Raw genomic sequence first — 15,759 nt, forward strand, 5'->3', positions numbered from 1 at the left:
AGCCCTATAGTTCAGTTGAGCCCACCCCCACCCCCACCCCACCCCAGGTTTGATCTCCTTGTTATGCCACTTAATATCAGATAAAACGAATGAGTGATATTAGTTTATTACTAAAATAGTCCATTTTAGTCAGAAGAGATTAAAACTTAGAATTAAAGTAGGACATTATAAAATAACATCGTTGTGTATTCCGAGACGATGAAACATAAGGTAGCTAGGGTAAATCACCCTCAGCTGATGAAATGATAATCTGTGGAAGTGAGAGAAAAAAATTGACACGTTTGTGTAATTGTGTCACAGACACACAAATATAAAAACCAATTCCACAAAAGCACTGTACCTCTTCATCAAATATTTAAGTCCAGTTTTCATCGGTTCCCAAAAGTGTTTTAGCAGAACATTTTTTTTAGATGATCACAAATATATACAATCAGGTTAAAAATGATATATACAATCGGGTTAAAATAATGTTGAAGCAAAAACTAAGCAACCTCCAGCTCATCATCGTTACCATTAGCAGCATTATCATCACTGTTGTCATCACCATACCAATATATCAGTTTAGATAATTCGTTTTCTTCTTGTTCTTGCTTTTCTTCTTGTTGTTGTTGTTGTTGTTCTTCTTCTTCTTCTTATAATAATAATAATAATAGGAAGAAGAATAAGTAGATTTATTTATTTATTTATTTATTTATTTATTTATTGTCATGGTAGCTTATAACTTTTCAGAACTAACTAATTTTAAGATCAACCAATAACAGCGTTCTCTCCAAAATTGTATAATCCTGTCAGTTTACAGGCTTCCACATATCAAGAAACTCGGTGTATATGTTGCTTTATTTCTGATATACTGGTCACTATAAAGGAGGATGTACTTTAGGCATGACATTGTTTTTGGCTATATTTTAAATGTACTACCAGTAAACGGTAATAATATATGGCTATATGCATATTTGAAGTAACACTGAAGAAACTATGGCTATTAAAATATTAAAATATTAAATCAAAATAAATAATTTAAAATAATAATAAAAATTAAATTAAAATAAAGGTTTTGAAAAGATATTAACATGGAAGTTTATAAATGTTTATGATTAAAATTTACACGAAGCTTGTGCATGCAACATTCGTGCAACAAGTTTTATCAATTTGCATAATTAAATAGTTATTCTTTTGTAGCTTCTATTTCTGTCCACATTTCATCTATTTTCATAAGCCCAAGTTTTAGTCTTTTATATTCCAATATATATAAAACCTAGTATCAAAATAATAACTTTGTATTTTATAAGAATATCTAGTTTGAATTAATTATTAATGTCAGGTAGTTTTATAATTCCATTCCAGTTTCCATCTGCACATTATTTCTGGTGCGTCTACATTTGTTTTTATAAAAATGAAGATGGAACCTTCATGGTAATATATGGTTTTGTAAGGTTCCCTGAAAAATTGTGAAAACAGAAAATATTTTACAAGAATCATAGAGACATGATCCTGGGATAATTCAGAAAGAAGAAAATAAATTGATTCCATTGCTGTCTTTCTTTCGATATATGTTTCAACACTACAAGGACTTCCATATTTGTAAAGTGGTATGTGATAAGCCCTTAGAAAGACAAACTGTTTACATCTCCAAATATATCAAAGAAATCAACATGGAATGTGTATCAACACTTAGCATCTCTTGATACTTTAAGTTTGGGTCTGCATGAAGTGTTACAACTTTATGGTGTTAAACTAAGTAACAGAAACAAGCGAAACCGTAAAGTTTAAGAAAATCTAACTTCGTGCACCATCAACAGATTTATTATGTCAAGTAAATTTTTCTTCTTCTTCTTCTTCTTCTTCTTATTATTATTATTATTATTATTATTGAATATGATATTTGTGCTGCTGGTGTCTTTAATTTATTCTCTTTATATTGTTTTATTGTGGTACTGTACACACCTACAAGCACTTCTCCGCATTTTTCTGACATGACTGGAGGCGCCACCAGTTATTGGTCTAAGTGGTGCTAAATAGTGATGGTGATTGTAATGTTTTGTTATTGAAGAATAACTCCAGTAGCGGTCTATAACTTTTCTCATAGATTTTATTCAATAAAATATGTATATATGTCAGCAGTATCACATGCGCAGGCGCGCACTGAGAAAATATATTATGAAAAGGAGAGCGATAGATGCATTCCAATCAATATGTTGTACAGCAAGTATGGCTTAGAACGAGATGAGAATAATGATAGCGTATGACATGAAATTAATATTACGTATACATATGAGTGACAAAATCATACGTGGTAATTTTTCTAAAAGAAATTTGTTCACAGTATAAAGACTTAGTTCCTAATGATTCGACGCCAAACTATATAAACAATATGTTCAGTTAAAGGACATATAATGTCAATACAGTTTCTGGTCTATCGATACTACGCTCTATGCCAAATTATAACTTTCTTCTTTCTAAGCCCGAAATGGAATTGTATAAAAATAGTTACTGGGAAACATACAAGTATGAACAATATTCAATACACACAATACACAGGTACATACATTTCAGCATAAGTCTTACTTTATATATATATATATATATATATATATATATATATATATATATATATATATATATATATATATCGAATAAGATCTGGGTATATCAATCATGGATATGATTATAAAGTTTTCTATTCAGAGCTTTTAGTATGTCATTCGAGCTGGTCTAGAAAAAATTTCGTTAATGATATTTTAAAAGAAGCAAGGGAAGTTGAATTACATATCCTCATTGATAAGGAATTCCATACAGTAGGTGCTGATACAAAAATGAGCTTTTGTAATGCTTGGTTTTCGACCGAGGAATCTGGAGATCGTTTTAGTCGTCGATCGGAGATTACGCTCAGTATTCGATGATCTTAGTTCAATTATGTTAGAGACATCATCTGGAGAAAGACCGTTGAAAGACTTGTATGTCATGATTCCTTTAAAATAAAGAATACGTTTTTGTATAGGTATCCATTTCATACGTGAAAACAAAACATTTGAGGGAGTCATAACAGAAAGTTTCAGTATTATTTGGGCTGCCCTTTTCTGGAGTCTATCAATTCTGGACAGATTATAATTTGATGTGTTTCTCCATATGGTACAGCCGTAATCTATCAGTGGTAGTATATAACTCGAAAAATAAATTTCAAGTGATTGTGGAGCTAGAAATTTCGAAAGCAATTTTAACAGTTCTTCTTTTGACTACCATTGCACATAGGTGATCGATATGCGCATTCCAGCTGAGGTGTTGATCAATGTAGATACGAAGAAGTTTCTGATTTTTGACAATAGATACGTCTAAGCCATTTTGAGTTAGAAGTAAATCCATGTTAGTAGATAGACGCTGCCTTTTTCCAATTGTCATACATTTCGTTTTAGAGATGTTAATATGCATTTTATTTTGATGACACCAAACTGATATATTGCTGAGGTCGATTTGAAGTTTATTTTTAATGGAGTCTAGTGATTTACCAGATAAATGCAATGTAGAATCATTGAATGAACCATGGGATATAGAATATGAGGGCGATTATTAACTGGGAAGGTAAGGTACAGTGTGAAAGAGGTAAAGTATGTGGTGGGGAATTATGATTTGTTATAGGCTGCTATCAATTACTAGTTCGTAGTTATACATGAAACAGAATATTCCAGGTGAGCACCATTTATCAATGAAGGGTGAACTAGACTCCGTTGGCAAAAGACGGCTTTTATTCTGCATACTAACCTGGATGGTGAAAAGGATAACAGTGCATTACTGGATATTTGCTTCCTTATGATAATATGAACTAATAAGTTTAATCTATATGACGTAATTGTATTAAACGCATACTAATTATTTATTAATTACAAGACACCAGTAAAAAGCTGCGGAAACACGATTGCTCTCAAACTATTTTTCTCATTGATCTTAAACCCTGTGAGGGCATAACATCAACCAGCTGTTGATGTAAATCAGTTCTAGTCCAGTGTAGAATGTCTGATTAATTTCTTTGTCAAGAACTGTTGAGTGATATTTAAAGCTAATTAGAATTAGGCTAACGCTACATCTCAAATTCTGCGTATGTTAACATTTAAAATGAAACTTGACCTGGTTCTGTCTCTCATGTGGGTTTCACAGTCTTCCCAAACGTGTGAAATATCAAGTTTGCTTGATAGATGCTGATTTGCTTTCATCAAGAGTCAAGTATCAGGGTTTTTAAAAAATCACTCGGACAAGCTCTGATACTGTGGCAGACATGAGCATTAAATGTCTATAGTTTTCCGATTTCTTCAATTTCTTTAAATCTTGCCATTTTCTGGTGCAAGTTTTCTGGTGCCGGTGGCAAAGTAGCTAGTAATTTTATAAATAGATTTAAAATTTTAAAAGCAGTTCCCGATATGGCATGGGAAGCCATATACATATGTTGGTTTGGCTTGCTCATGAGACACAGAAAGGATATATATACAAATAATAAATTAAGTAGACTTTTAGAAACACCGCGAAAATTGAGAGAAATTTGGGAAGTTTTAATTAAATATAGAGACATGAAAGGAAAAAACATACGGGTGGATTAGGGAAAATGCAACAGAAAAAGTAATGAGCCAAGTAGAGTTGGAAAATAGATACGTAAATTGGAAACTAGCATGGGGGAATTGGATTAAGTTAGGATCTTTAAAAATACAGGCGTATGACCAGAGTATCGCCTAAATGCCCACTGTATAAAAAATATAACTACAGTAAGACACATACAATACTTCAGTGTGAACAAAGACAAACTAAAAGACAAAAAGTAATCGACGAGATTAGAAAGACAACTACATATAAGACACAAAATCTGCTATACTTGGACGGGAATTTTGACAAAAAGACTTTATATACAGTGACGGATTACATAGTGGACACAATGAGATCATGTGGACAAATAATAAAAATTGGGAAAGACTAATGGACGCTCTCCTGCCAGAACACTCTTTCCTTTCTATAAAAAAATAATAAAAAAAAAAATTCCTATGCTAATTTTAAATACTTACTATTCTTCTACCTTGCTTTGCTTCCTTCCACACTTTCATCAAAAATGTCTCGGAAATTTTGGCTAATAAATGTATACAAGATAACCTGCTCGAGATGAGAGAAATACACCAAATAAATAAAGTATGGACCCGATCTCGAGCACAGTTACTTATCTCTGACATACGAGAGCGGTATATATAACACACACCCAAACCACTAAGGTTTTAAACTTATAGAGTAACACACCGCATTCTCGACAAAATTCAAAAACAAAACAAAAATCCCATCAAGGGAGAAATAGAACAACTGGGTTATAAAGTTGATTTAGAGCTAAGTCCCAACACGTAAACAAATATAACAAACAAAATAAATAGCACCAACATATAGCACTCATGGGACATAGGGGATCTGTAGCAAATATCACTTAAAAAGAACTAAGGGAGGAAATCCGGAAAAGGGGACAGAAACCTTATTCGGACGTACAACCTTATAGATACACTAGGGCCATTTTAGAAATACCCTGATCAAAATTTCTAAATTCAAACTTTGACTTTAAAGTTTAAATTCCTTCAAAAACAATAACAGATACAACACATCTATGGGGGGAAACACAAACACATAAACAATTTCCTCTTTGGTTAAGTGGGGGGGGGCATCTGTCTGGTGCCCCCCCCCCCCAAGAAAAAGTAATTTTCTTCCGATCAGTAGTAATTCAGCAGGGCAGTATCCATTAAGTAATGATGTTGCACGATAAAGTCAAACTAGTTTTGTAAGGATCATCTGTCTTTATTCAGCATTCTTGTCATTATTTGTATATGTGTTGTACATACATACATACATACATACATACATACATACATACATGTAGAGTGTGTTGATTTCTTTCAATACCAACTTGTTTACAAGGAACAATTTGCCATAATTTAATAAATAAGAAAAATATAATTAACAGGGCTAGGAATTAAACTTTCATTACTAACTGAAGGATAATATTCCCGACTTTCTTATGTATGCGATTTACTGTATGCAGTTGACCAACAATCTTTCTTATAAAGTTTAAATCCTTCGTGTCCACGTCTAATTATGCATAATTTCAGCATCAAGACCCGACTAACATGTTTTATAGGAAGAATCTTAGTAAAACAAATCAAAAGTCGCCGATGCCTTTACTCTGTGCATTGTATCAGACAACGCTACAACTTGTCCGCATCATTACATTATGCCTTAGGGTTAGACAGCATTTACACAAGATAGTTCATATGTACCTTTGTGTAACTGTCTTCAGGAGCTTTATTCATAATGTAAAGCATTTATATACTGGTCTCCTCAATCGTCGAAAAGTCGATGCCATTTTGTTCACTACAGTAACTCAGAGTTACCTACAGATTCCCCACTTCCAAGACCTCACGTTTCTAGCCATGTGTACTTCGTTTTTGACACTTTTTCTACACTACTCTACGTATTTACTATCCGATTTGATAGACACGACGCTACACACACACACACACACACACACACAGACACACACACACACACACATACAGTCGATGCCATTTTGTTCACTACAGTAACTCAGTTACCTACAGATTCCCCACTTCCAAGACCTCACGTTTCTAGCCATGAGCACTCCGTTTTTGACACTTTTTCTACACTATTCTACGTATTTACTATCCGAGTTGATAGACATGACGCTACACACACACACACACACATATACGCACGCACGCGCACGCACGCACGCACGCGCGCGCGCACACACACACACACACACACACACACACACACACACACATACATACATACATACATACATACATACATACATTCATTATTACGACTCTGTCGTTTTAAATATGTAATAGAAAAGTGTGAGAAGCAACAGACTGTGAAAAAGTCAACAAAGATTTTATTTCCCTTGATTACAAAGTGAAAATAAAGGGAAATAAATTATGGTATTGCGAATTAAATCCCAAAATAATCATGGAATTGCAGACAAAAGTTCCGATGATAAGAGGTATGAATAAACTATAGTGGAAATCCAAATTAAATCCAACGCTGAAAGGGTTGATGAGCCTGCGATGGCATGTAAAGTGTTGTTTTGTCAAGTCTTTCGTTGGATTACAATAATACAATCCGAGATTATATCCTTTTTTTGTATTTCACTATAAATCCAAGTCTCTATTTCCAAGAATGTTATCAGAGCACGTTTGTATTTCCAGGGAAGAAATAATTGGAATAACTAAAATTCCAGCTCATATGAACTACTGGTCACAACAATAATACAGAATAATTCTGCTAAGATTTTAAATCACAAATGAATAATTTTTCCAGTGACAATATTATATAGTCCACTACTTGACCTCCGGTCACAATTAGCTTTTTGTCATACAAACCCTTACAGAAGGTTTCTAATGTTTACAAAATAAAATCTTAGTTGTAATTATGTATAACTATTTCTAAAATTATAATACAAAATGTAGCAAACAACAGGAAAACCTGGCAATTTATGGGGAATTTCCAATAAACTAGACCCAGACCCAAATAAACATGTCTACTTCTATTGATAGTGATTTTAATATCAACCCCATACACAAAGAGAATATTTTAGCCATATATTACTTGTTCACAGTCTTTAAAATAAAATCAGTAATTAAAGTCGAATATAAAATGAACTTGAATTTTTACAGGGTTAAGTCCAACATACAATATTACATGACAATAGTATAAAGTGAAATAAAAATTTTACAACAAAACTAGCAAGCAAACAATGCAAATTTAAACATACATACATTCATACACACATGCATACACACACACACACACACACACACACACACACGTATTCCTCATTGTGACAACCAATTCATTGAAATTACAGAACAGAAAACGATTCATACAAGCAGCTTGCACGCAACTACTGTTTATGGCGTTCCATAACTATTACCAATTTTGTTCTTAATTCAGACATGAGTACAAACCTTGATGATGCCATATCTATCTTGAGGAGGGTCGCGAACCAGATTTCCTCAACCTCATCATCGCTTACATCCTCTGCAACTGGTTCATCTGCGAGTCAGACATCATCTTCATCAGTATCGGAGGAACACAGACGCTTGTTTAGTAGAACAGTGGTATATAATTTCAACAAACGTCTCCTTTTTGCACTGTTTAATTCCATGAGCTACATAATTGTCATCACGGTGTTTCGTCTTTCTGTCTGTCATCCTGAGTTGTTGATGCCACGAAAATTTTAAAATTGAATTTTAACTTAATTTTATGCAACTGTCCCATTTAATCAATTTAATTAAGTTTAGTGGATTCAACAGCCACTAAACTGAATTAAATGCTATGCGAAAAACAATGAAACTATTGACACCGACTAATTTATAGTTTTGCCTTTCCGTAACTTGCTAATGTCCTATAGCTAATGTGTAAAAATATAATATCCGCTAAATTTTAATTAAACGTTATGATTCATAAAGTGTGTTTCCATACACATAAGCCCTATAACATTCATAGAAGCCTAGTGTATCAAATAGGTCTTCTTTCAATAGAAGAGTAAACGAATATCATCATGAAATGTTATTGATTTCCCCCAAAATATAATGACCTAGGCATCATCTCTTGTTATATGAGAAAAACCCACATCATCTTTTTTTCTCTACATTTAGACTTGTCGCATGTTCTTTTTGTTTTGCACAGAGATTAAATCCATATAGGTCAAGAACTGGTAGGACTGATAACAATTTGGTCAGGATTGATGGGAGAAGAAAAGGTACCCTTCATTATCACTATATATCACTATTTTATATAGTTGTTTTATTTCTGTTTTGTTTTGTTTTTTGCCATATTAAGCACCCAAGACAACACTTATGAATGGAAAAATACATTTCTTACAATGCATCAGATTGAACGTGTACACACAGACACACAAATGCTCTCGCACAAATAGGTTATCCCATATATATAGTCAATATATAGTCTTTATTGTCTTGATGTGAAACCAGCACCACATCACTTCAACATTCAAGTTAACCACTAGAACAAGGCAGTGTTTGTTTCTTTTTAAATATTCTGTACTAGTATTATTTTGAATATAAAATAAGTACCCCAACTATTGTATTGACTGTCTGCGTGATGTGTGTATGTCTTACGATGCACAAATGTTAATATGTGTTTGTTTCTCCCCTCTTATGTTGTTGTTTTTGTTCTGCTATGTCTTTTCCTTAGTGTGTTTGACGATTCACAAATTTACATTGTTCGATTTTGATGAAATGCCTACATTTAAAATTTACAAAATGGAATTTATCACATTTTTTCACACACAGTTGCAACAGAGAATATGAAACCTAAGTATGATTTATAAATACATGCATATTTATTTCTTACTTGAATTTTTGTTCAACAGGAAACGTGTGGGCATCCATGTCTCACAAACACATACCTAGCTGCTTCACTCATGCAACATAAACTTATATAAAGTTTTAGGAAATATTGCTCATTTTTATGTCCTGATTCTAGTCACCAAAACAAGTAAAATGCAGTGATACATATTTCTATTTTAGGTTGCACTATGACTCGATCTTTTGTTTGTCTTAGTTCCAATACTTCTACTACTATTCCATCTCTGGAAGAAAGGAGAATCCTACGTAAAAATGGCCTTGGGGAAAAGAAAGTTATTATTCCTGCTGATGCTTTGCATGACCAAGTGAGACAGGCCATACTAAGGTAATTATGTTTTAGAAAAAGTAATGAAAGGTGATCGGCAAATTTTTGGAATGAAGGAAACGAGTGAAGTGCATGCGAATAAATGCTTGTATGTTACGTTCTAAATCTATAGAGAATGAACTGTAAAAAAAAGCAACAGCAGGTAGGCACTGTGCAACTCGGTCTCCGCCTCTAGATTGCTCATCTAGTTACAGTTGAAGTCATAATAGAGAAGATATACCATCGCTTGTTGATGTGAGTTATATCTACTGTTTTTCTTGATGCAAATGTCTCTTTCAAATTGTATCTCTGTGTGCATTTCTGTTTCACAATATACAGATTTGTTGAGTCATAGAACTTAACTTCCTCTCAACAATGCGAACATGTACAAAGTCCCATCTTCAAGTTGTTCCAAGCCTCAACATGAAAAGAATATTCCGGCTGGAAATGTTTTTCTCTAATGTTTACTTAGAATATTGTTTCTTGGTAAATCAAACAATTAAGTACTTATTGCTAAACCATCAAGCTTATGTGTGAGTGGGAGTGGTGGAAGCTAATATTTGTTGGTCCATAAATTATGCGTTAAGCTCCTACTGCATTTTTAATTAGAATATTCCACAAAATAAAAGTTCAGAAACACTATGTAAAATTTGAAATGTACAGATTCAGCAGATATTGTCTATTTTATTCATAGTCTTAACTGTATCCCTTTTTGCGATTAGTTTTAATACTGTACTTGTAAGACCAGGTGATTTTCTTAACGTTGATGCGGGCAAGTAAGATTTGGTTGAACAAGCTATGTCCTACGGTTTACTTGTCAAAATCAAGTAAAAGTATAAACCAAATTTTACATACGTTCACAAAACAATATTATCTGAGTAAAAATAATTGAATGATATTTAAGAAATTAATGAAATATAAGACTCGATGACGATTCCTCTCAGTACTCAACATCATCCATTCAACATTTCCAGCTTGAACCAACCTTCTAAATAAATTTAACCATATCTTTATTCCTGGAATACTAACGCCAAACAAACACGTTACATAATTGTCTTAAAATTCAGTTTAAAAGTGAACATTGATATAAAACTGTTATCCGTACTCGAAAATAAAAATGTAATATTTATTATCTGTTTTCCAGCTCTTTTCCGGTTTTAGATCAGTGGTGGTTTTGAGCTGTTAACGCTTAAAAGCAACTCCAAAAAAGTTTTAACCACAGTAAGTCACGGAAGATGCAGTGCAGAAGACATTAAGGAGTTCGGTACAGGTCGCATATGTGTTTGTCTTGTTCAAGCATGGTACCTATAACGAGAGAACACATGCAAACTTGTCAGGTAAGGTACTCTGACTATCAATTAATTATGTCAGGTATTTTGCTCATGTTAAAGCTTTAACATTAATCCAACAGTATGTTACCTCCGTTTATATACAATTCATGTATATTAGACAAAAGTGCAATTTCTAAGGGCTGTCATCTTCGCATGGCAAGGTTCCGATATGATAACCTATCACCGCCTCAGCGTATCGGGCAGATATTTCTGTGTTTCATGTCTATGAATTTCACTGGATGCAACGGAAAGCCACCGCATCCAATCAAATTAAGTTGTTCAAATGTGAACACTGTTCCTACATGATTGGGACAAGGGGAGCACACACCTAGAATGGACTGATAAGTAAGCAATTTTCTAGTCCCAGTCCGTGTTTGCACAATTTCCTTTCTCTCAAATACACCTGTAATTGCTTCTCTCTGGTACATAGTCATACTTTCGAGGTTAAACATCCAAAGTATCCTTTTAGGTCAATTGCCTCCATTATTTTCGGCCAATGTAGAATGCACCACGCTATTGGTTACTTGGCATTATGTACGATGGAAGGCAGTTCAGGAAATCCATTGGATGTCGCTAGGACAAAGCGCCAGTATATATGTTCGATCCGCCAAGGTGTAGGTAGGATTTTCATATCGGAAGCTTGGCTAGCGAAGATGAAGTGCTGTGTAAATAAAGTTTTGCTTTGCTTTTCTGCTGAGAGTATTTTTTTTTACAAACTTTACTGATACCTAGACAGAATCAAAAGGTATGCATTTCGTTTGGTTAGAAAGTGCCTGTTGTTTAGATCACTAAATTTATGCGATGGTATCATGTGTGCAGAGTATTTACGTAATGTTGGGGATTGAGAGTGTTATTGCTAAAAACGTACCCACATATTTTTTATGATTTTCAGAAATCAGGAGAAGATGCAGATTGCATTGAAATGTTCAAGTAAGTTGTATGTTTTTGAACCTAGGTTTTAGATCTACTTGACTCAGGACTAGACAATTTGTGTGACGGTCTTCTGTCCATCCTTCAATACTTGATTATTTGCCTTAAATGATTCATATTTGTGTAGAGTGTGTAACTAACTCCCTGTACATTTGATAAATGATTCATATTTGTGTAGAATATGGTATAGTTGCATGTACAACTGATACATGATTTACATTCGTACAGTTCCTGCAAACTTGATATGTGATTTACTGGAAGTAGACTGCATATAAATGTATGGAATCCACTAAACATCACAATAGAGCATCACTTTAATGAAAAAGAAAGCGAGGCTCCAGTGCAGATTGATCATGCGTTATACATTGTCCCTTTTACTCAGTCCACTGGTCTACCCATGTAAACTAACTAAATGTCCTATTGGTGGATTTTTACGCGATGTTTTGCTTCATTGTCAATCCTCTTGCATGTTACAGAGTCTGATGATGGAATTTAATCATCCTTGATTAATAAATATGCCACTTCATAGTCATTAGAGTTATGTCCTACATATATTTCAACTATTACAGTACAGTTCTTATCTAAAATGTATGTCTTGTAGAATGCATATGCTTGTTATGAAACTTACAGGACGACATAAATCTGAATCGATCTATAAGCATCTGATCTGTCAAATGTTGTAAATATATTTATGTGTTTTCAGCGATGATCCAGCTAACGTTAGTGAGCAGCCTAGTGTTGTAACAACACACAACAACACCAGTACTGTAGACCCACCTCTCAACACTGGTGCAATGTACAGTAATGTACCCACAGTTCCAACTATCAGACAACAGGATAATGTCGTGGCCATGTTTCCCAACTCAGGGACCAGCGAGCATGCTGGTATAGTAGCAATAGTACAACGTACCAGTGAAGAGCATGGTGCTGGATCAAGAAACACTGAACCTCATAATGATGTAACCGGACATCCCAACATTGGTGATCTGCATCATACTGTAATGACAAATTACAGGTCTTCTTGTTTAGTTGACAACATGGCTGTGATTTTGGAAGAAGTGTAAGATGTTTTAAAAAATATTTTTCGGAAAGATCCAATTATGAGATGCCATGTTGTATGGTTGCTGTATGCATTCATGCTTAGAAAAAAAATCGATCAATAGTCTTTGATCAAAGTATATGAAAAACAAAATTTCCTTCTTGAGGCCAATCTGTGCCTTTTCATCGATACACTACTTTATATGAGATAGTGGAAATTCTTTTGTCTAGATGAGTCATAATAACGCATAATAAGATGCAGCTAACTCTAATTAGTTCATTTTACATGCTGGACTATGTATTTTTGTGACAAGTGACCTGTTTATGTTTCCATCTGCAAAAAGGTAACTATTTTCTTAATATTAAAGACTGGTTTAACACAAACACACGCACGCCGATAAGCACCGATTGCTAATATATCTATTAACTAGTTAATCTTATTGGATATCTTCTGCTTTGTTATCCAAGTAAAATATATTAATTCATGTATATAGCTTGGCTTCAATTACATGTTTACAGTGGATATCTTTATTTCTCACTGCCACATGCACATGAATGAGTGTTTGCCCTTTGAATTAGGAAAGTTAGATACAACTGACAAATTTTAAGATTCTTAGACTCCGTTGCTTTTCTTTTCTCTTGTTTCAGTATATATTGACGCCTTCTTAGTTTACAAAATTCCACCTGAATTCAGTAATTTAAGTACCTTGACATCCTCCTTTTTGTTGCCACAGCAAGGACATTCATGACCCAGTAGCTGTCTTGCGCTATTTTCAAAAACCTGTAATGACTGGAAGACAATTAGACCAAACATCATTAACAGAACCGCTGGAGGGTGAAACCCAATCCATCTATGTGTCGCGGATGAATATATTTGCAACAGGAATGGAGGAGATCCTGGAAGCGCCCAACCTTCTGGTACCCTTGAGGTGACATTTTATGGAGAAGAGGCTTCCGACCAAGGGGGACCAAGGAAGGAGTTCCTCACTCATATGATGCAGGAGATAATAAAAGAAGAATGTAGACTTTTTGAAATGACTGAGGAGGGTGCATACACACTGAAAAATGACTCCGGTGGACTTGAAAGGAAATACTATTTTGGTGCAGGACTAGTTTGTGGTAAGTGTCATATTTTCGTTACTTGCTGTAGATTTAATTTTTACTATGCTGGTCATAATTCGGCTATCAATGGACAACATATTTGCGATGTGAAAATTAGGCAGAGCACAATATGCTTTCATGTTAATTTTTGTGGTAAATAGCTTTGGTCTTCAATTTGGTAAGCAATCGATAAAGCAAATCGTTTGTCGCGTAAATTAATGGTATAGGTCTTTCATTCTGTTATTGAACGAAAGTATACTCTCTCTCTCTCTCTCTCTCTTTTGACATAAAAAGCGATCCTAACTGTTTTAGCAAAAATATTTCTGACATTCTTTAAGTCCTATACCTCAGTTTCAGTTTGCACGACATTGTTGCAGGCATGGTCAATACATTGCTATTTTTGGCGTGCACTCATGTGTCACGCGTATTTCAACACCTAGTAAGATGTGATTGCGATGACCCACATTTCTTGCTTAACAGGCTTTGCCTCGTTTTTGGAGTTAATAAGCGTGAAACAGAAAAATGATTCATTTGTTTTAAATATATCTTTCATTTAATATCACACGCGCGTCATATTTCGTACTTTCTAAAGTACCCATTCTATTCTTGTTAACAATATTTTTAAGTTTGTCATTGATGCAGAACGGGCCTCAACCATGTTTCCTAACAGAAGAAGAATTGGAAACGCTCCTGTCCCAAAACTTAACACCAGTCCAGGCACAATTTAGAGATGGCTTAAATCGGCTTGGTTTTGTTGATGTAAACACAAATGAGTATCTAAACTTTCCCAAACCTGCAGCTGTAACCCGGACCTATAAATCTCTTGTAACCTGTTATTATTATACACTAAAAATCTTGGCAGTGATTTTGGGACCACAATATACAATATAGCTTGTTTATTAAACAAGGATTGTAAACATTGTTAAGGTTATTTTAAAAGCATAAGTTGATCATGTATTAGATTATGTGAATATCAGCTAATCTCATCAAGCTTTCTAAATTTAGTACCCATCATATTTTCCAATTCTTGAGAAGTAAACTGAAGATAATCATAACTAGATAAGAATCAAACTGATATTAAAGTCTTATGTGCAAATAGAAGTTATGGTACAAAGTCCATTTTGTTATTGCAACCTTGCCAATGAAACAGTTTGGGTCAGTTACAACTTTTTTATGTATTGAAATGTTACTTTTCAGTTAATGCGCCGAAAGCCGTGTATTAAATATCTCTTCAGGCCTTCTGCAAGGTCAACTCTGACACAGAGAAAATTCATCCATGTCCTAAAACCAGTTTCTCAGATATCGGATCTAACAGAAGATTGAAGGAGGATGGTACATATAAAAAATTCATAGCATACCTTAAAGAAGTTTCAGGTAAATATATAACATCTGTAAAGATAACAAGAAAGAGGTAGTTCTGATTTCATAGATTATAGATATACATTTATCAAAATGAAATATGTGGTAAATGTTTTTCGTTTGTGCCATGGTTATAATTGAACTAGTTTCTTAAAAGATTATTATTAATATAATGATATTACATGTTTACTCCTGAATTACTCCATACTATCTAAATTGTATCTGTGTTCAGTCCGTTGTACCTATGTTGTGTTAGATTAGCATGATTACT

General features: G+C 33.9%; 1 protein-coding gene and 1 long non-coding RNA gene across 2 annotated transcripts in view; both read left to right on the forward strand.

Moving 5' to 3' along the window:
* The first annotated feature begins 12,679 nt into the window (after window positions 1-12,679).
* Window positions 12,680-13,961, forward strand: LOC149778584 (uncharacterized). The gene is made up of 2 exons (XM_089938364.1): window positions 12,680-13,050; window positions 13,763-13,961. Exons 1-2 carry the CDS (start codon window positions 12,785-12,787, stop codon window positions 13,959-13,961), a joined length of 465 nt encoding a protein of 154 aa, XP_089794490.1. The 5' UTR covers window positions 12,680-12,784.
* Window positions 13,962-14,758: 797 nt separating this feature from the next.
* Window positions 14,759-15,759, forward strand: part of LOC149778585 (uncharacterized) — a 2,648-nt gene continuing 1,647 nt past the window's right edge. Inside the window, exons 1-2 of the long non-coding RNA XR_016415360.1 lie at window positions 14,759-14,888; window positions 15,327-15,503. This is a non-coding gene — a long non-coding RNA (uncharacterized LOC149778585). The remainder of the gene's footprint in view (window positions 14,889-15,326; window positions 15,504-15,759) is intronic.

This window comes from Sinohyriopsis cumingii, chromosome 17 (genome assembly GCF_028554795.1).
Source record: "Sinohyriopsis cumingii isolate HCF-2022 chromosome 17, ASM2855479v2, whole genome shotgun sequence".
In the NCBI taxonomy this organism is placed as follows: Eukaryota; Metazoa; Mollusca; class Bivalvia; order Unionida; family Unionidae; genus Sinohyriopsis; species Sinohyriopsis cumingii.

What these genes read in the sequence shown, in the direction of transcription:
- LOC149778584 (XM_089938364.1), top strand. Translation starts at nt 12,785, where the DNA reads ATGTACAGTAATGTACCCACAGTTCCAACTATCAGACAACAGGATAAT. An exon ending in GCTGTGATTTTGGAAGAAGT is followed by an intron (nt 13,051 to 13,762) that starts GTAAGATGTTTT and finishes TTGTTGCCACAG; the next exon opens with CAAGGACATTCATGACCCAG.